The 25,311-nt window shown below is 41.3% G+C and overlaps 1 protein-coding gene across 1 annotated transcript in view; it reads right to left on the reverse strand.

Moving 5' to 3' along the window:
- CLASP1 (cytoplasmic linker associated protein 1) overlaps positions 1-25,311 on the reverse strand; it is a 268,189-nt gene that overhangs the window by 35,171 nt on the left and 207,707 nt on the right. The window contains exons 28-34 of the mRNA XM_059394480.1: positions 25,190-25,192; positions 23,129-23,292; positions 18,626-18,704; positions 17,461-17,604; positions 9,499-9,642; positions 8,388-8,494; positions 4,414-4,530 (exon numbers count right to left, since the gene is read on the reverse strand). Coding sequence (XP_059250463.1) covers positions 4,414-4,530; positions 8,388-8,494; positions 9,499-9,642; positions 17,461-17,604; positions 18,626-18,704; positions 23,129-23,292; positions 25,190-25,192 — 758 coding nt within the window. The remainder of the gene's footprint in view (positions 1-4,413; positions 4,531-8,387; positions 8,495-9,498; positions 9,643-17,460; positions 17,605-18,625; positions 18,705-23,128; positions 23,293-25,189; positions 25,193-25,311) is intronic.

Consider the following 25,311-nt stretch of genomic DNA (forward strand, 5'->3'; position numbering starts at 1 on the left):
GGTTTATGGATAAGATGTGATTATTGTTTTGTATCTTTAGGTGACTTGGAATGAAAAGGAGACACCTTCTGTTAGGGCACCACCACTGGACAATTGTTCTTTGTCAACCCAGGCCCCAAATGCACTACATCGGCACTCGGTAAGAACCAGTGGGGAACAGCAATAACCACGAGAATGCAACAACTCAAAGGGTGACAACTGGTGACAATGCACGAGGTAATGAAAGTGGAAAAATAACTTTCATATCTTGAAGATGGAAACAAGGAGTCTGGTTGTTACTGGTCTCAAATGTACAAACAGATTATGAGGAACAGGCATTTCAAACTAAAGCTAGTATTACAAGCCAGTTTCAGAGGAGCAAAGCAAATGACCTCATAAAGACGGGGTTATGCTTGGTATTAGAAACTTGTGAAATAAAACTCTACATTCCAAAACAATTCCAAATCAGATCCACCCTACCGGAGGGCTCCCGACCACCTCTCCTGCCATCTAACCCAGGCGCTTGCTGTGAATACCAACTCTTCCAACATGCTTATGTTTATGTGTTTTAGAATAAAAACACCTTTTATAGAAGAGTCACATTCCTAGATGGATGTCTGCAAGTATTTCAAAAAGCAAGAAATATTTGTCCCTTACAGAAAAGTGATGTTAACTCTTGTTCCTTCAGTGGCTACACAGAGCAAAACACGAAACAGAGAAAAAGTCCCCAAGAGCCTTTGGGTGTAAAGCAGTGTGTCGATAAGTAGGATTTAGAGATCCGAAAAGTATGCTGAACAGGTCCTGAGAACAAAATCCACCACGGTCCCTCACTGAGAATATCACAGACAAGTAGAGGACAAAGCATAGTATAAAGCAAGACAAGAAGCAACAGTTGACCAAGGACAAGTTAAAAAAAAAAAAAACCTGTGTTAGTTTAAGTATCACTTGTTTTAAGAAAATGTCAAAAGAAGATCAGGTGAGTCAGTCTGATGGAACTTACAGGAAGTCTTAAGCTATCCTGAGGATGGCTCGGGGACACTCAAAGTCCTTGGCTGTACATAAGCAAGCATTTAACAACACTATAAAGACTAAAGAAAAGCACTCTTGCCATCTTCAAGAGAAGGAACTGAACCCAGACACCTGCAGGCAGGAACCTCTCTTCTGGGCAACAGCCAATCCTGTACGTTCTCAAAAGAGGTTAAGTCTCCTGTAACTTAAAAACAAGTAATACTTACTAAGCCCGCACCCCACCTTTTCTTCTCTTTTTTAAAAGGTTTGGGTAGATGAGCAAGACAAGATTTGCACAGTTCTCCCTTGGGTGTAGCCAGACCTCTACTGGCTGAGGCTGTAATGATCCAAGTGTTTTCCAAGGCTGACCAGGTTGTGCTGGGGCACAGCATCTGAACTCGCCCTTCAGAGATGGAAGCTATTTACCTATAATTTCAACACTCGCCCAGATAGCACCCATTCTTCTTCTGTGATGAATGAAAGAAAATCCATGCTCCATCTGTACTTGGAGAGTTCACAAAAATACACGCCAACTCAAAGACTGGCTCTGGCATCAAACACAAAAGAAATGTGAATGAACACGTTCACAGCTAAAATTCCATGTGTATACTGACAGGAGGTGGAATAAAACACTTGAACAGAATTCAAGAGATTTCAACCCCTGCTAAGTTCATAAGGTTATCTGTCCATAAAGGCAACATCCCTTTAATGTGAAGAAAGCATGAGAAGCACTGCAGCTCCCGGACCCGCCTTTCTAGAACAACACAATGCCAGCTTATGTGGGAACAAAGGCATTTATACATCTGGCCAGTACACTATTTTTTATATATAAAAACAGAATATGATTCGAAAAAAAATATGCATATGAGATGGAAAAAGATGCCTTAAAATACTTTTAATCACAACAACCAAAAATAACAGCATAGCCCATGCAAAAGGAAAGGAAAAAAAAAAAAAACCCGGAAAGAATGACAGATGGACAAGAGGAAGTCTGGCAGAACGTTCAGCTTTTTAAGGGATGTCACAATATTATTTTCCATATGTCGCTTCAGATAACGTTAGCTTTCACATAATTCATCTCATTTTTCGTAACCTGAGTGGTCTTAAAATATGTCACTTTGGTTCACACAACTTTAGCATTACAGTAGCCCTTTTCAAAATAATAAAAGGATCCTAATTAATGTCCAGTTAATGTTCCTCCCTCTTACTTTCAATTAACAATGAGGAATACACGTGCATGACCCAGTGTAACCAGTGGTGACACTTCCTTTGGACTCACTAGTTTGAGGTCTGAAGTATCTCCTTGGTACGAAGCTAAAACCGTGAGCTCCAGGTGAGAGATAGCGTTGTTTTTTTTCTAATAGGAAACAGGTAATGCTACGTTCTTTGCTAGTTTAATGTCCTGGCATTTGCTTTTTTCCCCAAATCAGTGCTCATGAGCCCTCATTTTTTAGGGGGAAAAAGGAAATTCCTATGAAAGCAGTCACTGGGGATCACCGATGCCATGCTCCCAGGCAGCAGAACGTAAGGGAGCACAGCAAGAGGGATGCGGCGACTTTACCTGTCGGAAGAGGCTTGCTTAGGGACACCCCGGTCTGTCACTTGCCCCCATACTGTTTTGCTTTAGCTCAGAGACATAAACCTTTAGGTTAAAGGCCAGCTCCTGGCCTTCTATAAACACTGCAATTAGATCCCAGAAAGATTTCCTTAGAATTTAGGAAGAGTTGCTCAAGCAGGCAATAGTCACCGACCCAAGGTCAGGCCACGTTACTCAATACTGAGGCAGAAGAGAGCTCTGGACTTCCCCTGTTGTAATGGGTCCATATCGTGGATGGGGAGGTGCATGAGGTCAGCTCTCCAAGAATGGAGACAGTTGAGACAGGAAGTTTGCCTTCTAAGATTTTCCACTTTGTCATTTCATAGGGAAAAGATACCAGAAACGGAATTAGGATATATTCATTCCTTGTTAGGCAATCAATACAGTTCTGGCAGAAAGCAAGAGACAAAGATTTCCTCTTATTTGTAGGTAACTGATGGGTTTTTCTAAATGTAAAAGTCTCTTGTTAATGTTCTTTCCCTGCAATGGTCAACAGAAGTTATAGGTACTTATTAGCATTAGCAGTGTTACAGTGCATGTGTGAAAGATGATTCTGGAAATGAGGTGCCCACCAGAAGGGGATCCTGATGGCTGGATGGGAAAGAGTGGCTGGTGGTGAGGCTTGGTGCCCGTTAGGGCATGCAGACAGGTCAGTGTACTGGAACACAGTCAATAAATGGGACTTCTACTTTGAAGCATGGCTAACCTTAAAAAAAAAGTTTGCTTTATTAACACTGACGACAGCAGCTGTCACATTGTTGCTGTGTCCTTGCCCTAACCTTGTGTATCTAGAAACAGTCTTTACAGGATTCTCTGTACACTTGAGAAGCTACTTTTAAAGCTGTAAGAGTTTCGAAAGAAAGATGTTGTTAAAACATGTGGTTGACTTTGTTAATAATGCACAGCTTCCCTGAGTTGAGGACACAAAATTAGGAATGTAAATCTGTGCAAAAGCTATCTATGAGGCATTCAGAATTAACGGACCTTTTTCAGTTCTGTTTTTACTCTAACCTATCAGCAGGTACAAACTCCTCTTACACAGCACAAAGACAGCTGGCCTGCCCCATGCTCTGCTCATGCGATGGCAGCCTTCTAGGGAAGGGGGCCTTGGACCTTTAGACCTTCGTAATAAGGCCTAAGGGACCCTCAAACAGACATCTGTAGAAACCCGTGGCCCCTACTTTGTCCCACCAATTTGCCATCTGTTTTAAATCTGAAGGAACTCCCACCCCTTCTAGACTCATTAACCTCATCACCTACAACCAGGGGCTTGTGAGAATACCGACTGCTCTCCTGCCTAGAGGCAGGGCACACCAATGAGACGCAGCAGTGAATGCACTTCTTGGGCCTCCCTTCAGGATCTGTGTCCTCTGACTCTTGCCACATGGCAGTACATCATGCAAGAAATCAGTCCCTATCATAAATGGCAGGACTGAATGCAACACAGATGGTCTGGGAAAGAGCAGGTCTCATTTGCTTCTCAGTGGGTATGCCTTGTCCTCCTGAAAAGAACACGAAGGAAATCGTCCCCTGTGGCCTGCCTTGACTTCAGGGCATTGCCCCAGCGCCTTTATGGGGGCTCAGCTCTGCCTGGGCCTGTTACAGTAGGTGCCGCTGGATTTGGGCTGCTGGCGAAATGGTCACCTGTCCCTGTGACACAGCAGGAGCCGTACTCATGCAGGTCGACAGAGATCATGCACCTGCTCACACTTCTCACCAAGGCTCTACTCCTGCTCATCTAAGCCAAAGGCTTTCGGAAGACCTGAGACGACCCTGGAAATGCAATAATATTGTGACACCTCAGACAAGGTAAACAGGTAGCTTGTTACCTGGGAGAGTAAGAGCGCCTGAGAGTCTTGTGGGAGGGAGCGGTGGGAATGGAGTTGGGCTGAGAAAAGGGAGGTGGGTGCTTCGATAGGCCATCAGCACTCCAACCCCACAACCGACTGCAGTGATCAGAAGAGGAGAGTCAGAGAGAGACAAAACAAGGCAACGGGGAGGGGAGATAGGAGGGGACTGGGAGACGCAACGTCCAATGTGTCTTCCAATCTCCTCTTTCCTTGACCAAGCTCTGTCAAAGCTGACTGGAGCAAAATTTATACTTCACCATACAGAGAAAATGCACAAAGTTTGTTTTACAGTTTGGCCCTCAATAAAGCTGCATTATTCCTTCCCATCTCAATCATGTGTTACATTTTTAAATCATGAGATTCCAAGTGTAAGAGTGTGTGAGTGTGTATTTGTGTGTGTCCACACTGGGAAGGATACCATGAGTACTTCCATACAAATATGCATAACTCTTCTGACTCAGATAATGCAATCAATTGTTTTACAAAGAGCCAAAGGAGGAACGTCAGGCCTGAATTCCAACGGGATCCAAGGGACGACAGCAGGAAGACTCAGAGAACATGCCTTTCTGACCAGAGCCCTGAAGCAGGAGATGATGTGCTCCCTGAGGCCAGGACTTGATCAGAGGCTGCCACGGGCAATTTCCTTATGAAAAAGTAACAGCACCACCAGAGGGCTAGAGCGCCAGGTCTCCGAAAAGCCCCAATTCCCTGCTCACATCACCTAGTACGAGAAATAAAACTCATCTGAGAACACCAGCATCCTTCCTCACTCCATAAATGTCACTCAGAAGCCTGGGCCTACAGAGACCTGGGCAGACACTTCTAACAGCTGCTACAATTCAGAAGGGCCACAGCCACTGCGAGAAACATGAGCCAACCGGGCAGGAAATGTGACCTGAGGCCCGGGGTGGAGTTGTGGCATCAGAGACCACATTCTCAGGGAGCAGCACTGCCTGAGGCCAGCCATCATCCTGGTCCCATGAGCTTGTCTCTGCCAAAGACAGCTGTGGTCTCTTCTTGTGAGGTCAGTAAGTGTGGAGATGAGAGGTCACCACGGCATCCGAGGGCCCACAGACCTTCTCTGAGTCCCACACTGAGTTGGGGTGAGGTAACGGGAGGAAATCGGGCAGCCATCTAGGCTGGAGCTCTGCTGACAGGTAGCATAAGCAGATGTACCACCATCTCCCACTGCTGATGGGAGGCTGGTCTCCCAGTTAATCCCCACTTCGCTTCTATGGAAAATCTTGACCCTCCAATGCAATGGATTGTAAAATCCACCTAAAATCACCCTTTATTAATAGGGGGAACAGGTGATCTATTTAGTGTCATTCTGCTCTACAACACATTTGCCAAGAATGCATAGCAGATGGGGGCGAGAACTGTCTACTTTCTGATCTCAAAAGGAATGGATATCATGCGATTTCTGAAGCCCCTTGCAACTCTTGTGTTTCATTTAACACAAATCACACTGGGTAAAATGAGCTAAAAAATACACATGTGTTTAATGATGAGAAATCTCCTCTCTAAATACCCAGTAGTATTTGTTTACTAGCTGGGAATAAGGAGTAATTCTTCCCTCACACACACACAAAGCAATTAATGGGATGCTCTAAAAAGGTTTAACATGCTATGATTTTCTCTAAGATTATTGGGTTGATAAAAACAACTTCCTCCCTAGGGTTCATTTTTACTATCAAATTAGATTTGCTTATCATTTTAGAATATTTCCTTATTAACACACCACAATTTGAGTGTAGAGTTTCTGGACTATAAAAACACTAGTTCGTTTTGATGCCAAAAAATTAGATTGAAAAGAGACAATTGGTAACAACTTTTCCCCTTAAGAATAAAAAATTCACATATGTTTAAGATGATTTGAAAGAATGACAGCTCACAGAATGTAAATGCTTCAAGAACACTGATGAGAAAAACCTCTGAGATTATACGTGGTGGCACTTGTCTATCATCTCCTCAGGAATGGGGTAGTAACATACTCCATTCTCCTATCTAGTACAAGAGTTCATAGCTTTTTTAACTTTCCTGGTGAAAGTATGTGGCCTACTTGAATACTCCCACTGATATAATGACAGGAGGCAATTCTTCCTACTTCTGGACGGTTTTAGTTGTGAGAAAAATCACTTCTCCTGAGTTTAATTAAGTTGTTGACTAAGGCCATTTGGGTAGATATGCCATGACTGAGGGCACATTCGTTTAAAAAATAAAAAGAGACCATAAAATTAAATAATTCCCTAAAGCGAAATTTGTTGGCAAGAAAACAGGTCACACTTGGCCTTATTCTTGAAAATGGTATTAATATTAATAAACCTCTTCTTTTCTTCTACTGACCAGTAACCCTGACAGTAAAAGTTAAGACCAGGCCAACTAAAAATAAATGGTGATTGGAAAAATAAATTTTTTAATAATCTGGGGATCAAGTGAAAATTAATACTGAGCTAATTCTTAGCACTGATGGATTATGCTAGTGGTCTCCACCAGTCTTTTCCTTAGACTAGCAGCACAGAGAGTAATAAAAGTCTTGAGTTTTACCTTTTGCTTATTACTTAAAGAATGTGCCACACTAATAATGAAATAACCAAAAGATAAGAAATACAAACTGTATATTATGGAAGAGTAGATTTCTCAATTAATGGTGCAGAAGTATTACTTCTAGTCAAAAGCAACTATTTACAGAGCATTCAAGTTTTCCACAAAATCCTTCCCCTGCCTTTCACCCCAAGAAAGAGAACTCTGATTTTACTGTTAACATTGGACCCTATAAAGTATATACTTTAGATACAGTTATTAACCCAAAAAACAATAGTTCGTTGAGCCTCAGTCACACTTATTTTTCATTCGCTTCTGATCTCAACTATCTAATTATAATAGCCTGCTAACAGCCTCATAACACAGACCAAACTTGGAGACGTGACATCATTCTATCCAAATATATAGTACCAATGGGATTTAGGACTAGAAATAAGGCAATATAAGCAGTAGCATACTGTAAGTATACAACATATTTTGTTTTACCAATAGAAAAACACTTTAGACATGTTCCAAATATTTATATGACAAATTGAAGAACTGAAAAGAACTTTATTGGTAAGAATGGATGATTTTGGGAAATTCTTGATCATTTAAAAATCTAAAATAAATTTAAAGGCACTTATATTTTCTTATCATCTTGGTGTCAACAACCCTTAAGACATAGCCGCTTGATCCCTGTAGCCAGGAATTGCAAAGCTCTGGACTTCTGGTAAACAAACATAGCATGTATGACCCTCACAGGTCCGGGGACTAAGAAGTCTGGCCTTTAGGGCCACTACTCTATGTGAGGCCGCTCCAAAACATGCCAGGGGGTCACCTGCAGAGACTTCCAAGGGCTGTGGGTAGATGGGGAAGCATTTTTGTTATTTTAAGTCACAGTCTCAGACTCTATAAACCAATGTTTGCATGGACCCCATGGAAGTCTGAAAGTGCTCATCCAATTTTAGCTCTCAGGTTCTTAATACTTCTCCAGAGCAGCAGTCTGCTTCAGACGTGAGCCCATGATGACAGCAACTACGCCTGGAACAGCTGCGTGGTTGGAGAACTACCGCAGGCTATGTGTGGACTATTTTATTTAGACGACAAATACCTTCAGGTGTTCCTAGCACTTACAGACTAGGTGATGAATTTCTAAATGGTTTGTATATGCAACAGTAATAAACGTAAATATAGCTTTAAAATTTTAAGATACTAGGGAGTGCTCAGAGCTGGAAGAATCTCTGAGAACATTCAGCACAAACTGGCCATTTTGCCATACACAGTTAAGATCTGGGTGAGGACTAGAAACCCATGGTCTCCTAATACCCACCCATTTTTTGGTATTAAGCTTGGTCTAAAGTCCTAGAAATAGGCTGGACAGACACTTGGGTGCTTTGGTTTCTTCACGTTTGTTGAAATGGCATTACCTGGGAGACAGGCCCCCATGGGAACAGTTGGTGGGTGAGGTCAGGGGGCTGGTCCTGCTGCTGGTGTGTCGGGAGGGAGTTCGGCCAATTGTATTGCTCGGAGAGCCCTTGTGTGAAAAAGAATAAGCATCATTTATTTGAGAGCTAAACACAGATTACAGCGCCCCCTTTCCCTTAGGTTTACTTTTCTTCTTCCATTTTTTGTTTTTTTGTTTTTTTTAAAGACTGATTGATTGATTGATTGATTTTAGAGAGCAAGAACATGAGCAGGAGGGGCAGAGGGAGAGGAAAAGAGAGAATCCCAAGCGGACTCATGACCATTACATCACGACCTGAATGAAACCCAGTCAGATGCTCAACCGACTGTGCCACTCGGGTGTACCCCCCTTAGCTTTTTAACCCACATGTAAATAAAAAAGCAAAGGTGGCACAATTGGGGTAACTTTTTTTTTTTTTAAAGGAATCATTAAGGCCAACTTTAAGTGCAAATACTTCCAAAATGGCTGTCACATAGGGGTTTCTGAAGCTGAATGACTGATGTCAGCTGTGCTAGAGTGACAGACACAAACTGAGCACTTCCACCTTTACATACAAAGAAAGTAAGTAATTATATGTAATTTACATACAAAGAAAGTAACTAATGAATAAAGGAGTCAGTGAACAAGTAAAAATTAACTGATTAAAGAACCTCATGTACGGGCGCCTAGGTGGCTCAGTGGGTTAAGCCGCTGCCTTCGGCTCAGGTCATGATCTCAGTGTCCTGGGATCGAGTCCCGCATCGGGCTCTCTGCTCAGCAGGGAGCCTGCTTCCTTCTCTCTCTCTCTGCCTGCCTCAGTGTACTTGTAATTTCTCTCTGTCAAATAAATAAATAAAATCTTAAAAAAAAAAAAAAAAGAACCTCATGTACGAAAAAAGCCATATTTAAATACTAAGTTCATTCATTCCCTGGGAACACTGCAGTATCAGACACGGCCCCCACCCTCCAGATGCCCACAGTCTACTAAAAGAGAACAAGAAAGCTGGCCCTTTTCTCAGGGCATGTCCAGACCAGGGATTAGCAGAGGTCATGATCGGTACAGAGGTAGGTACCAATTGTGACCGAGCACTCACCACACTGGTGTTACTAGCATTCTTGAGGTGGTTATGCAGGAGTTTGGTGGCACCATCCTGGAATGTTTTTGGCAAGGCACCAAGTAACATGGTAAATTCAGGAGTGTTCAATTCAAACAGAGAGATCAGCACAATTTGTGCTGCCTGGAAAAAGAACGCTTGATTAATTTATGTAACAGACAATTGCATATTTTGGTCAAAACTTTCATTAAACTTGTTTTACAAAAATGTTTTGTAGGAGTAAAATAAATGAAAAAACAAAACAAAGAGGACACCTTTGTCATAAAAACACAAACAAAAGGCATCTGGAGAAAATAAGATCATCAATTATAAATAGCCTGATTTCAATCTGGAAAATAGGCCCCAGTTTCATCTTCACACCCTGGCCCTGGGTTTTCACAGCATGCCCGTAATAAACGACTCTTCCTGTGTCATCCAGCACTAGGCACAAAGCTGGTAAACCCATAAATGAAACAATTCAAGAGCGTGAAAAGGCTGATGATGGTTCACTCTAAGTCAGAACCAGACAGATGGGGCTCCAAGCGCATCCTGGGAGAACAAGGCTGTATAAGAGCTGCCAAGGGGTTATCTGAGCAGCCACTTTTCCTCAAGCCTGCTCCGAGGGACTGAGACATTTTAGAAAAAGAGTTTAAATAATACACCCAAAAAACTCCCACTTTTAGACCTATGAAGTGAGGAGACAGTCCATGGGAAGCAAACCAGACTTCTACCTTACAAATGAAAAAGTACTCTTCTATGTTTTGGCAAATGCTCTACTTATCTTTATTAATTCAGACAATATATTGCAGGACTGTTGATGGTCCCTGAGGCAGTGAGAAGGGAAAGCAGTTAGCTGAAGCGACGGTAGCCCAATGAGACTCAGGTTTCTCCAGCCAGTTATGGGCTTTCTATGGTACTAAACAGCAGCAGGCACTCTGAGATTTAAAAAATGCCTGAGGACTCAGTTCCAAGGGTTTTGATTTAGAAAAGCCATGCCAGAGAAAACTTCAGTAAATAATGGCATTTCTTACAAATTTCTGAGAGTCAGAAGAAAGAAAAACACATTATGAACATCTCCTGACTGAAAGGATACATTTATCTGTCCACAACACTCTTATTTAAGGATTGCAGTAATTATTCTGAGTATTTTTTCCCCATGATATAAGGTATTACAAAAGATATATTCACTTAGAAATGCTCTGGAAACAAACACCACAAAATATTTCAATGCTTTCACAATGTTAAAATTAATTCTGGATCCAGGTAAGGCAAAACTATTATTTTTGTCTGGAGAAGGAAAAAAAAAGAAAATCCAGAGACTCAAATGTATTTAACCAAAAATAAAAATTGATCGTGAACTTTAAAATATCAGAAGAATATTTTTTACGGCATCAAAAACTACTTTTTAGACATATCAAAAACATTGATTAAGCATAGCATTGGGCAAAAGTATCTTCCTTTTTCCCCTTGATCTCCAAATATAGTCATAAGTAGTCTTTCCAACCAATTTAAATCCCAAGGGGCCTGTGTGCTTTCATGACAGAGGCAAAACACCTTGTTTCTGATGGTGTTAAAATATATATTTTTACATTTCATGATTGAAACATTCTTAAGTTATCTGAAGGAATCTGCTTCACCACCAATGTAATATATATTAACATGATCTGTATATTTGTAGAGAAGCAAATTCCAAAATGCATGCAAGATAATCTGTGCATTTAAAAAAGCATTTTATTAGATGTTAGGGGAAAAAATGCACACAGAAAAAACTGCACTTCAAAGAGACAGAAAGAAACAGACTTGAGTTTTAGCAGGGAGAAAAAATATTCCCAATTTAGTAAGAAAGTTTAGGGACTTCTTTTTAAATGATTGACGATGACATTTGAAAATTATATAATGTTTCAGTATATTTTTGAATAGTATATTTTTATGTGAAATGTGCCACTGTCTTTACTTAGAAAACTACATTTCTTCCCAGAATGACAGGATATCTAAAACCACAAATTAACTTGAGGTTTTTCATGAAGCAAATTATAAAATTAGTGGGATCTTTTAGGAACAAGAGGGCTGCCTAGAAATTGTGCTAATTCATGGCTATGTGCTATTAATGACTCTTAGTCACGCGGGAAAAGAAGTACAGCGGACTTTAACTTCTGGCCCACTAAAGAAACTTCTCTTTCAATGATCTTAATGTTGAATTTTGATAAAAAATCGAACATAAAGACAGGGAATTTTGAAAATATAGCTAATTGGAAAGATGGCACATTTGCTGTGACTTATACATATAAATGAATATAATTTATTTTTACATTTTCCAAAATACAAAAGATTTTTATACAGTCTTCAAAAGTCACCCTTTGGTTTAACACTGTTTTCAATGTAAAACCTTTTCTAATGACATCCAAACTCCAGAAACAGAGTATGACTGAAATATGTTCTTTTAAAAATATTTCATGTCAGGGCGCTGGGGTGGCTCAGTGGTTTAAGCCTCTGCCTTTGGCTCAGGTCATGATCTCAAGGTCCTGGGATCAAGCCCCACACTGGGCTCTCTGCTCAGCAGGGAGCCTGCTTTCCCCCTCCCCATCTGCCTGCCTCTCTGCCTACTTGTGATCTCTTTCTCTCTGTCAAATATGTAAAATCTTTAAAAAATATACTTTATATCACAGTTTTAAAAGGAACGAGACTGTTACAGTCCTGAGATATTTTTATCTACGATCCTCTGTGTTAGTGAGAAGTCGGACTACTAGAATCCAAGCAAGGAAGAGAACTGGGTTATCATCACCATCAATACACCCTTTTGTAAGGTAATAATTCCAAATACAGGGCCGAGTTGGAGATATTAGTTTAAAAAAGCTTGGTGCATAGCTCATGGACAATAACGAATCAAAGAGCAGAGTACGCCACTGTTCTTGTCCCATCACTAAACTCCTGCCTTTCACAAGAGGCGGGGCCGGTAAGCGGCCAGAGAAAACACTCAGGGTCGCTGCTGACTTTCTAATGGACAACTCAAGGGTCACTGGCTTCCAAGATCAAATAGCAACTTATAAAGACATGATCCCTACTCATGGCCCTACAGGAGAATTTGGCAGGTGAGGGCAAAAGGTCATTTGAATCTTCCACTGTGTGGAAGAATTCCCAGGGCAATCAACTGCCTTGAAAGCATGAAAGAATTCTGTTGAGACAGGAGATCAATAAACCTTTGACAAATGCTTCTGCACTGGTATTAATTGGGGAAAACTTAAACTTGGGGAGGAGAAGCAGCTTTCTAATTTATGAAACAATTACTGCTCCTCCAGACTGTCATCAGAACTGCTTTAGAAAATCATCAAACAAAGGGTACTTCAAAGCCTTCAGACATTTCTTACTGAGTATCTCTCCTTCACCATTCTGCTAAAATAGGGTAGATGTGTACACTCCATGAGGCCATTTCTTTGGGCAGGCGGTTAATCACAAAACATGTTAAAACACATTTACATGCGCATACACACATGCTCACATAGTATTATATGAACTTTAGGTTTCTTCAAAATCCTTTCAGTGTCTTGACAAGTTATCTGTATTAATCAACTGAAATGCAAACAGTGAAGTGTCTTTTTTCAAATTAGTACATAGTTTAAAATCTACCTGTTTACAATTTTCTTCCAAGTTTCCTTCTCCAGGCCCAGAGCAGGCAGCAGCTGACCTAGTGGGGAAATCCTCACCTACACGACTACGCTGGAGCGGGGACTGACAGACAGGAATGGCGGCAGGATTTAGTGAGAGAAGAAGCAAGGGCTTAAACCAGGGTTATCTGTAAGCTGTGAACGTTATTTGGCATCTTTTACAGAATCGCTGAGGTCTCTATGATCTAACAGCTAAGAACAGGCAGAATAACAACAGTAATTCACCAGTTTTGAACCTCTGTCATTTCCTAGATGCGTAATAACCACAATCCTCGCCAGCACTAGCAGCACTCTTGCCTTCTGCAACCGGAGGGTCCAAATGAGATCCAAAAGGTCAGCTTGTTTCTTGAAAGAGCCAGTCACAATTAAGTGGAGACTCAAATCCTGTTTGATGGGAAAACCCTGAGCTTTGTGGCTAGGCCACACTGCCTACCTACAATCAGACTTGAACATTTTTCAGTTAGAGGGGCGACTGGGTGGCAGAGTCAGTTAAGCATCGTCCGACCCCTGTTTTTGGCTCAGGTCATGACCTCAGGGCCATAAGATATTCTCTCTGCCCCCCCCTTAAAAATAAAATAAAATTTTTTTCAGTTCAGAATTTCAACTTTAAAAGGCTTCTATCGTCTTCCTGCTCTATGCAACAGCATCTTTATACTTTCTAGGGGTTTTTTGCCATGCTTTCACAATCACCATGTTTCTCAAAACGACATTTGAGAGCTGTATCTACTATCTTCTCTGACAAAGTAGGTGCTAAATGCCAGAGAATCATATATGATAAGCAAACCCACAAGGATTCTGAATCTTGAAATATAAATATACCATTAAAAATTCTACTGCATTATCACATTCCCTTTGGTTGATGGGGGGAAAAAAATCTTTCTAATGCTGAAAAAAACTGGGTTCTCCATTTGTTCCACAAATAGCAGCAGCAAAACTGAAACCAACTTTGAACAAACAGAGCAGGGGCCACAAAGTAAACGAAGTAATGTTTATGCTTTTCTCTACTGCAATTAGTCCTCCCAATGAAGTCTGAGATGGGGATTCACATTCCCATTTTTTGAGAACAAATGAGAATTAAGAGGTTACCATGCAGGCTCACACCAATGACTGGCAGAGGCAAAAGTCAAACAAGGTCAAACTCTAGAATCTACTTCCTACTGTCAATACGTTATCTTTTTTTTTTTTTTTTTTTAAGATTTATTGTTTATCTGAGAGAGGGAGAGGGAGAGAACATCAAGCAGACTCTGCACTTGGCAGGGAGCTCAAAGTGGGGCTCAATCTCATACTGAAATCACAACCTGAACCTAAATCAAGAGTCGGACGCTTAACTGAGCCACCCAGAAGCCCCACGTTCTATTAACTTAACATCAACACAGTGCCTTCAGAAAGGTATGGCATGGCTAACACAACTTTCAGGCTACCATACTGTAACACAAACAACGTTACTTTGGGAATAAAGCAGCCAGTTTTGGGGGGGGGGGGGCACTTTTCCTGCTAGGAAACCAGGAAAAAAAACCATTAGTTTGGGCCTAGGCACACTCAACTGCTGACTGGCTTGTGTTCTGATTTTGGCTGTGCCTCTTCCCTCCTCTTCAAAACATCTTAAATATTTAAACACCCAACTCTCTCCAACATCAAACACCCCAAAATGCTGAGATGAAAAGGGAAACAAATGTTAAAAATGTTAATAATAAATCAAGAGTTCTATCAGTTTAAAGTGCTTTCTCAAATAAGACTGTATAGAATGAATTACACTGTCTGCAAACTCTCCAAGTATTGTTGGCAGAAAATTAATATTCTCAGATGTGTAGATTAAGGTTTTTTTCATCAAATCTTGGAAGTTTGGGGGAAATTTTTTCCCAAATATTTTCCTGCTGGCTTTGAAAAAGCAAACTGCCACAATGGGGAGAGGACCACGTGGCAGGCAGTGGGTGCCGGGTAACCTCTGTGAGCTGAGAGCACCCCTCTGGCAGTTTGCAAGAAAACAGGCACCTGGGCCCCACTCCTGTAAGGATCAGAACTCGGCCGAGCAGCAGTTCGGAACTCAGCAGAACTCAGCCAGAAGAGACCAGGTCTCATGTGAGACCCAAAACCCAGGCAACACCTTGATTTCCATGTGTTGAGACCTTAAGCAGAAGACCCAGAGACCACGTACCAGATTCCCGAATCACAGAAATTACAACATAATAAATGTGTGTAGTTTCAAGCTACTCTGTCTGTGTTGATTTGGTTTCCGAAAGAAGACTAATACCAGAGGTCAAAACAGGGGGCCTCCAACACTGTGGTTTTGAAAATGATGGCTTCAATGTGCTACTTAAAATGAGATCATTTCTCTCTGGACATTTATCATTCATTAATTCAGTGAAAATATTTATTAAATGTCTACTCTGTCCCAAGGGTATTATGCTCAGTGCTGAGTGAGTGTAGAGGGTGAGTGAAAACACGAAGGTGGAGGCGGCACTGGGAGCAGCAGGTCCAGCCCTAGGCCTGAAGATCCTAAACATGTAGGCTGGAACCAAGAGAATTAGTGGCAACCAGGTCACACGACACTGACAGTGTGTATGTCTTGAGGTTCAACCCCAGGGCAGTGGTCTCAAACAATGGATTCTCAACTCTGTGCCTTAAAAATCAGCCAAGTGTTTTGGGTGAGACCCAAAACACCGTCCATATTTTATATCAATTAAGTCAAATTACCTGAGGGAGAGCCCAGGAATTGAGGTTGATTTCAACTGTGGCCAGGCCCGAGAACTACTGATATAATAAATCTGTCCAAATATTCTGAAGAGGATTACTGTCCCAGAACCTGGGTTTGAACTCAGTCTAAAGGTGAGGTGTTAAGCAGTCCTCAAGCTGGGAAAAGGGAAGAAGTGAGAGCAGGCAACAGACGTGGAATACCAATGGAGACCAGGCTTTATGAAGTAGCACTATATGATCCAAAATGACTAAAGTGTTGAAGATCAAACAATAAATGAACCATGTGATTTCTGGCAATAAACTTAGTCCAGCTTGTTCCTTTGACCTTGGACAGCTTAGTTTATTAATATACGGTGGACAGAGGACTTACATGACCTGTGACCCTTCCAAAGAAACCTTTCAGAGAACTCTTCTGTTGTCTTTGGACTCCATTAAAGGAGGAGATAAGTGTTCACCTGCATTTGGAAGACCACCACTCCTGCTAGCTGTTGCGTGGAATCCTCCTTTCCTTCTTCCCTGCCTGGACCCACGTGGTCCACATAATTAACTCTGCTGAAGGCCAAAGGACTCCACTGGTCAGGCTAAATATGGAAGGAGTGTGGCACAGAAGAAACAAAGCAAGGCTCGTGATTATACACATAGAACCAAAGTCAAGTACTTTCAGTATGAAAGCAGAACTGAGGAAGCTGGTTTTTAAAGAGTACTTTACAAAGGCTACTCAAGTTTCCAAATAAAAGAATGATGGCTGCATGTGAAACTCAAGCACAGAAGGACATGGACAGGCAGAGAGGAAGAGAAACAGATACAAGAACTTACACTTGCTGTGTGCTTACAACTTGTCAGGAATTGACAAAATGTTTCACATGTAATAATTAATCTCTGTAAGGGTTCTGAGGTGAGTACTACCTAGTAAGAGAAATGGTACTCTGTGTACTATTATATGTCCCTGTGTACTATGACATTACTTCACTGTACACCCTTCAATGTGTCACTTCTGAAGAAAGTAGCCAATACTTCTCTTCTCCTGATAAAACAAATCAAACAAAATGACACCTTGGTGCCCGGGGGGCTCCAAAATCTGAATTCTACCTCCCCATTCATTCAGCCCCTCCCATGTCAAAGACAGGGTGTTCCAAATGTGGTATATAATCCCAAATTGTTTGTTCTCCTTAAACTCAGGAATTCATATCCTAGCGAACTTTTAGCCACATTTTGCTGTGAGACCAGGCAGCATTAGATTTTTCAAGTCTGTCCTCAAAGTCCACGTCTTGAAACTGATGTATGGAAAACCAATGGCCTTACGAGACACTGAACTACTAGTGCTTTCACATATGAAAAGGACAAAACTGATGTCTACAGAAAGCATGAACCCATCATACAGGATTTCTGATTTTCATTTTGATGTCAGAAGCCTGGGAGGAGGTGGAACTGGAGAGAGGAGATAAGAGCAAGAGCAAAGTCTGGTTTTCACAGAAAAGAAGTGAGAAAGGATTCCTGTGTAAGTATGTGGGGGTGGTTTGCAAGTTTCTAGGTACACTTCTTTTCCTAACACATGCCTAAGAACAGTCTGTATTTAAAGGTGCACTTTGAGCTCTCTTGGACATACCTTTCTCACGTCTGAACTCTTTGGTTCTGTCGTCCAGGTTATAATTCTAGAAACAGCAAGCCTCGTCTCACTAGAGTTTACAAAATCTGTTGGATCCATCTGCCGAGCGAGGGACTCAATGTACTTCAGGATTGCAACTTTGACCTGAAAGATCCAATAATTACAAACATCAAGCACACTTTATGAACCTTTGAATAGAATTCTGAACTGAATTTTGATCAAAGAAAAATAAATACTCTTGAGGGGATACCTCCTTTCTCCTGGATTTATGTTCCCCCCAGGGAGGGGTGTCCACCAGGGATGAAAGCATGAAATGATTGACAGGTAAGTTTGTGAACAGAGGGCAAGTGCTGTACAGGTCAATCCTCTTCAGTTTTAGACTGAAGGCACGCTCTGCTCCTCCCCTATATGGCAAAACACCTGTAAGGCATGAGCCCCCGCGGGCAGGTTGTGGGATTTCCAGCTCTGCCAATGACTGGGAAGTATTTAGCTTTGTGTTTTACACATCCTTGGCCATGCCTTACAAGGGAGCATTTTCAGCGATCAAGCTGATATTCTGCCCTAATTTCTCCACCGATGCTTCAGTGGGTTTGTACCTTTGGAGAAGAGGGTTATCATTCTCTGGGCCTATTCTAAAACCCCCACAAAAGTTAATGATTAAAGAACAGATGACTTACGTGACCTCATTCAAACCAAAACAAACCCTCCCTCAAATTCTGTCTCGTTACAGTGATGATTTTCCAATATATGTAACAATTAATTTTCATGTGTTAGAAAGTTAATATTGAAAACATTCTAGTAAGATACCTTATTTCAACACATCAGAGCTTTCTAGTTTGAATACTGTGAAAAACAGTAATAATGCCCAAATGTTGGTAGGATGTGGAATAGCTGGTGCTCCGATTATACTGCTGGTAGGAATATAATATGGTACAACCATTTTCACAGTTTAAAATAAAGTTAAACATGTCCCTACCCAATAACCCAACAACTTTATTCCTAGGTATTCAACCAAGAGAAATGGAAACACATTCCCAAATAGTTGTACAAGGATGCTCACGACAGATTTATTCTTAACAGCCAAATAGGAGTCAAAAACAAAAAAGTACATTTTAAGCAAATTTGACTTCTAGAGGTTGAACTGTAATCACAAATAGTTACCAACCTTGAGGTTAGGAGTTTGAGTTTGATCCACAATAAATCTCATCAAAATGTTAAACTGCTGATCAAACGGAAAGGAGTCCCTAGGTTTAAGAGAAGAAAAAAAGTGCTCAGTTTTAAAGAAAGATCTATTACAAAAAGTAATGCAAAACCGCATCAGTAATGAAAATATACCATTAGAGATGAGTCTAATTTATATAAAGGCAAGCTTGACCTTAGTTGACTAAGTTTACTAACTATACTTTTCATATTATAGATATACTACAGTAATACACATTATATGGAAAATTCAAAAAAAGGAAACTCTTGCTGAAAGTCCCCAGACACATAGTGTTATGCTCACTTTGAGTTATGCTACTTTGAAAATTAAGGTCAAGCAATAAACTAAGGAAGAGATTCCTACCTGCCCTCTAAGGGATCTGCTCATCTTCTCTCTGGCCACCTTTCTGAATATTGCTTCATGATAACCACTTCCAATCCCCAAATCTGGATCTGCATCCTGAGTGAGCTGCTTACCACTGCTCATCACACTGTCCTCCTTGGTCCCACTGGGCAACTGCTTATGGTCTCTATTCTGTGGGGTCCCCACAGCAGAGTGCCTGTGGGAGACCCACCAAGGGAATGAACTCCCCATCCAGCTACAATATGTACGCGGAAGCCAGGGCCTGCAGAAGCCCGTCTCCTGCTCCACTTCTGGCCTGTTTCTAAGCTCACTTCCTGTAGCCTCTTCACATCTTCAACACAACTGAGAACCCTGAGGGCTCCTGGCTCATGAAAGTCTGTGCTCTCTCCCTTCAAGTACTGCAATTCTTAGTATTAGTTTAAAAGTGCATAAATGGTGTATATGTGGGAAAATGCAGACACATCTTCCACACTAACAAGAAAGACTATATAAAGCAAACTTCTATTACAATGGGGGCTGAGTGAATGCACTGCTTTCTTTGGACTCTCTGACTCATATTGCCTATAAATTAGGGAAACAAGGCTGACAAAGCACACACAAAACGCCTCTCTTTTCTTCTGCAGCAAGGGGAGAATGGAGAATCCACTGAAGTATAAACTAGTGTGTTTCATCAGGAAATGCGCCCATGGTTAGGCACGGCCAAAGGAAAGGGAACTGGCAGATCCCAGTCAAGCCTATTACCTCAGGAACCCATCAGAGCCAGCATGGAGACCCCACCCACACACACTCCCCGCCCCCACCCGCCCCAGTACTCAAGGACTGATCCTAAATATGCTTAAACAGCTAGGCATCTCAGCTGCTGGGGAAATGGGAATGATGAAGGTGTTCTAGAGACTTAGACAGAATCTACCCGGAAGAGGATTCTTTTGTTTTTGTTTTTGTTTTTTAAGATTTTATTTATTTATTTGACAGACAGAGATCACAAGTAGGCAGAGAAGCAGGCAGAGAGAGAGGAGGAAGCAGGTTCCCTGCCCAGTAGGGAGCCGGATGCAGAGCTCGATCCCAGAACCCTGGGATCATGACCCAAGAGGAAGGCAGAGGCTTTAACCCACTGAGCCACCCAGGCGCCCCCCAGAAGAGGATTTTTAAAGGGAAGAGGCATCCAGGAAAATAACAAGAGATTTTTCCTTAATCACCAAAGTTTAGGAGTAAAATCTTAACATTCCTGCCATCCCTAAAACTCTGAATGCTTTTGCCATTCATAAATTCATCTACATTAAGGAAGCAACCTTTAGGCCAAGTCTGGCTCACAAATGTTTTATATGGCTTTCAGAGTGTCATTAAAAAACAAAACAAAAAAACAAACAAAAAACCTCAAATGTGTTGCCTTAATGCACATTTTTTTTCTTTTAAGATTTTATTTATTTGAGAGAGAGAGAGAGCATGAGAGGGGAGAAGGTCAGAGGGAGACGCAGACTCCCCATGGAGCTGGGAGCCTGATGTGGGGACTTGATCCTGGAACTTGACCTGAAGGCAGTCACTTAACCAACTGAGCCACCTAGGTGCCCCATTAATCCACATTTCTGACCTTTCTTGAGAAATCTGATACCACTGGGCCCACGCATCACCGTCCCTCCTGTCTACTTCACCCCGTTATTATCAGCTGATCAGCCTCACCCTGGCTGAACCTTTACAAACCCACTGATATGCTGGTATGTAGTTAAGTTCCCTAATTCCACTAAACTTACTCAACCAAGGGAGGGATGGCATTTGAAAGGCTTACTGTAAATACAGTATATTAAACTGAGCTCAGTAAAAAATCAAAAGAGAGCTATTTGGATAATAAAATTCTGTAGCAGCACAGATGATACAGATCTACGGGGTCAGGCACCAAAAGAAAACAGCTCACGTCAGAGTGCAGAAGAACAAATCCAAGTTTGCAGTCACAGACCTCTAATAGATGCATGCATGGGGATGACAGCAGGTGAGTGTGTGCTCCTGCAGCGGAGGGAGCCAGAGAGGAAAGGAAAAGCACAAAGACTATCCACACCATCCTACAGAAGAGGAAGACGCCTGCCCACAGACCAGCCTACAGTCAGAGGAATGGACAACGGAGCCACAACCAGCAGTCCTGGATTCTGGCCCCCAGCCTGCCACTAACACGAAGTGTGGCCCAGGCAAGTCAGGTCAAGTCTGTTCCCTCATTAATAAGATGAGGAAGGGTCCTTCCATTTTGGAAATTCCATGATATGCAGTCATCGCCCCGTAGGTAGTAACTGGGTTGTACAAAGGCTCCCGTACTGATGGTAATTACCTGCTCTGGAGTCATTTGTTTACTCATTTAAACATTCACTGATCTGATACATGACCTTCCATCTCCTACCAAATCACAATGAAGAGCTTACAGCCAAGTATCTTCTGAGGTCATTTAAGCTCTAATACTTTTATGTTGAGGACATTTAAGCTCTAATACTTTTATGTTGAGGACCTGCAACTGTGGAGATAACAGATTGGAGGTCGCTCAACAATGACAGCGCAGTTTTTCCCACGTCTCTGAGTCTCTGCAGACCTTCTCTCTTTCTTCATAACAGCCAGAGAGTTACAACTGCTATGTTAGCAATCTCTAAGCCACTGAACGCTAAGAGAGAGTATACCCGGACAAAAGGGACCTCACCTGTGCTAGAAAATTTCTAGTGTGACTTGTAAGAAGTTGAAGTATTAAAAAGGCTAGAGTCTTCAGAAGGATGTAAATAAATACTCAAATGTCTTTCAAAGAGAAGGGAATCCGTTTGCAAGTCTTGATAATATTTGTTTTTAATTTGTCTTGAGTGTTCACAAAAACAATACCAGCTCAATAAAGATATGGGTATTTCATCTCATGTAATGCAGGAACATTTCAACAAATATGTTAACAAGTAAATGTGGAAATTGTGTCAGAGAGTGCTTATTTAAGCAGATGACAAAACCATGGGTAACACCTATGAGAGTCTTGTATCATCAGCATGGTCTGGCCCATGTGGAGAGACATTTTCCAGAAGATGATGTCCAAATGGCCAACAAATACATGAACTGCTCAACATCACTATGAGGGAATGCCAAGCAGAACCACAAGGAGGTATCACCTCATACCTCCTTAGCAACTGTCAAAAAGATAAGAAGATCAAGTGTTGGCGAGGGCGTGGAAAAAAGGGAACCCTTCTGCACTGTGGGTGAGAATGTCAATTGGTGCAGCCACTACAGAAAATAGTTCAGATTCCTCAAAAATTAAAAATAGAAACATCATATGGTCCAGTAACTGCACTTTTGGGTATATATCCAAAGGGAATGAAACCACTATCTCGAAGAGATAACTGACCTCATGGTCACTGTAGCATTATTTACAAAAGCCAAGATATAAAACAACCTAAGTGTCTGTCAACAGAAGAATGGATTTAAAAAAAAAAAAAAAACAAACAAACACAAAAAACACAAGAAATATTATTTGGTCATAAAAAAGGAAACTGCTGCCATTCGTAACAACATGGATGGCCCCTAAAGGCATTATGCTAAGTGAAATAAGCCAGACAGAGAAAAGCAAATAATGTATGACCTGACTTATACATGGAATCCTGGGCTACCCTCCTACCCCACAAAAGCAAAATCCACAGAGGCAGAGTAGAATGGTGATTGCCAGGGCATATGGGGTGGGGAAAATGGAGAGATGTTGGTTAAGGGATATAAGCTTCCAGTTTCAAAATGAATAAGCTCTGGGGATCTAAAGTACAGAATGGTGATTTCAGTTAACAATACTGTATCATATACTTGAAAGTTGCTAAGAGAATAGATCTGAAAGTTCTTACCACTACTAGAACAAAAAAACGGCAATTATGTGAGATGAAGGAAGTGTTAAGTAATGTTATAATCATTTAGCAATATACACACGCTTTCAAATCGTCAGGTTTATATACTTCAAACTTACACAACATTAGATGAGTTATACTCAATATTTGAGTTATATCTCATGATATAATACTATATAATATACATAATATAATATATATGACAATATTTGAGTTATATTTCAAAAGCTGGAGGAAAAAAACGGTCTAGCCCCTAAAATCTTACCTGGTTACATCTAGAGCCTTCTGAACCTTTGCCTGCACAGATCCAAGTAAGTCTGCTCCCATTTTCTTAAGTAATTGTGTGAGAAGAACAAAAAGCCAGTCTTGCAAGTCATCCTTATGAATTATTATAAAATCCACAAGAGTCTCCAAAAACATACTGAAAACCTAGGCACAAATGAAAACCAAATGTTTCATATGTGTAATTCGTAATTTCCTCCAAAGTCTTTATTAAAAATGGACTGGTCATATAGAGAAGACAAATATATTAAAAATAATAATAATAAAGGAAAAAGGATCGGAACTTACTCTCTGTTGTGAATTCCACAGCAAACCAGGCCATGCAACAAAACAAACTCCATGTTAGTCCACAGTGCATTAATAGCCATTTCATGCAGTTTCTTAAAAGACCTAGAAAAGACTACACACTGATACTGATACTCTTCCCTCCCTCAATATGCCTTCAAAATTCAATACTGAGAGAAATTAACTTTGCTGAAAGTTATTTGTTTAATCCTGGAGACCTCTCTTCCTTCCGTCCTTCCTTCATCTTAAAAAAATTTAAAAAGTCTTTTTAACCATAATTCTGTACTATTACTGTCCATTATCTAGCATTCAACAAGTAATGCTACAAGATGAGGGAGGGAAAAAACTTTGTGCTTTGTAGATTTTGAGGTAGTCCAATTCAGATACCATAAAGTAATACAATATAAAGAGATATTATTAAAGTCATTATAGTCTTTATTAAAAATTATGACTTAGAATAAAAAAGATACAGTCCACATAATTCTCACGTTGCTGTGCGATCATTAATGCTGAATAAGGTGAGATAAGAGTCCACAGGGGACTATCCTCGAGCCAATTTCAGAGAGGTTAGCAGCACTGTGTCCCCTACTTGGCTAATGAGTCATGCTCTACTGGGACAAGGGAGCCATTATACACCTACTCAGTTGTAGCACAGCAACTGTTAACCACCAGGGGTCTCCCGTGAGACAGCTCAGAAAAAAACTCATGAGCCCCTGCTATGGGATTCCTGGCTTAGCTCCAAGGCAGCTAGCAAATATTAACTAAACTGAGACCTCCAAACTCACTGTACAAGAGCCTTCTGATGGAAACAAATTTCCTTCTTTATCCTCACATTCTGGTTCTGAATCAGCAATCTAGAGGTGACAGGTAACAGAAATTTCATCAATGTCCCATACCTAACATCCCTTATGCTCTAACTCTTATGAATCGTATGCTTAAAATCTTCCCTTTGGGGTGGTGGTGGGGGGACCCAATATAGGGCCCAAACCCACGACCCTGTGCTCAAGACTTAATCCAAGATCAAGAGTCAGACATTCAACTGACTGAGGCACCGGGGCGCCCCAGTCTTCCTGCTTTTAAACACTATCTTAAGAGAAAAATCATGGTAATTGTATCTTTGTATCTGTGTGGCCCTAGAACTCAACCTTTCTTGGATTCTACTTATGGTGTTAATGTTAACCTTGCTGTGAGGTTCATCACAGGAATTTTAAGACATGCTTCAAGACCAGTATCTAGAACTGTAGTCTCTCACCAACCCCCGCCCCACAGAAAAAAAGGACCCCCCCAACTCATTCTCCCAGGCTTCTATGTGCATCTCAAAGAACAGGGGTAACGTGTTGTTTGCTGTGTCCCTAGCCCAGAGCAAGTACTCAGTGAGTGCTGAATGACTGGATGGAACATGTCTGATGACTCTAATAAGAAAGACAGGGCAGGAAAGGAACAGAGGTCACAATAACTGGCTGGCCATGACAGGTCTCCTTCTCCCCATAAGACTTACAAGAGACCATTTTTATTAGGAAAACTGTGGTCTGAGATCGTGAAATCCTGCACTGTCAAGCACATGAGATTTGTTTATACTGACTTAAAAGTTCTCCCAATTTTTGTACTTCTGTTTCTGTCCTTTATCCATCCTTTAAACTTGCCCAATAAACTAATTCCTCCTATTTTCTTTCTCTAAAAACATCCAACTAGGATTCCTCCAAAACTAACTGTATTTGTTTCAAATTCAGACTGCAAGCAAGCTTCTGTAAAGGGTCACTCTCTTGGCACCACTTCTAGAAAGGGTCTGGGTCATAGTCAGGGGTGTTTTCCTCCCAGCAGGGACCCCTCCTGGGTGTTCTCTTTGCACCCCAGGCATGTGGACGTCAGCCAGGTGGCCAC

The sequence above is a fragment of the Mustela nigripes genome, chromosome 3 (assembly GCF_022355385.1).
Source record: "Mustela nigripes isolate SB6536 chromosome 3, MUSNIG.SB6536, whole genome shotgun sequence".
Lineage (NCBI taxonomy): Eukaryota > Metazoa > Chordata > Mammalia > Carnivora > Mustelidae > Mustela > Mustela nigripes.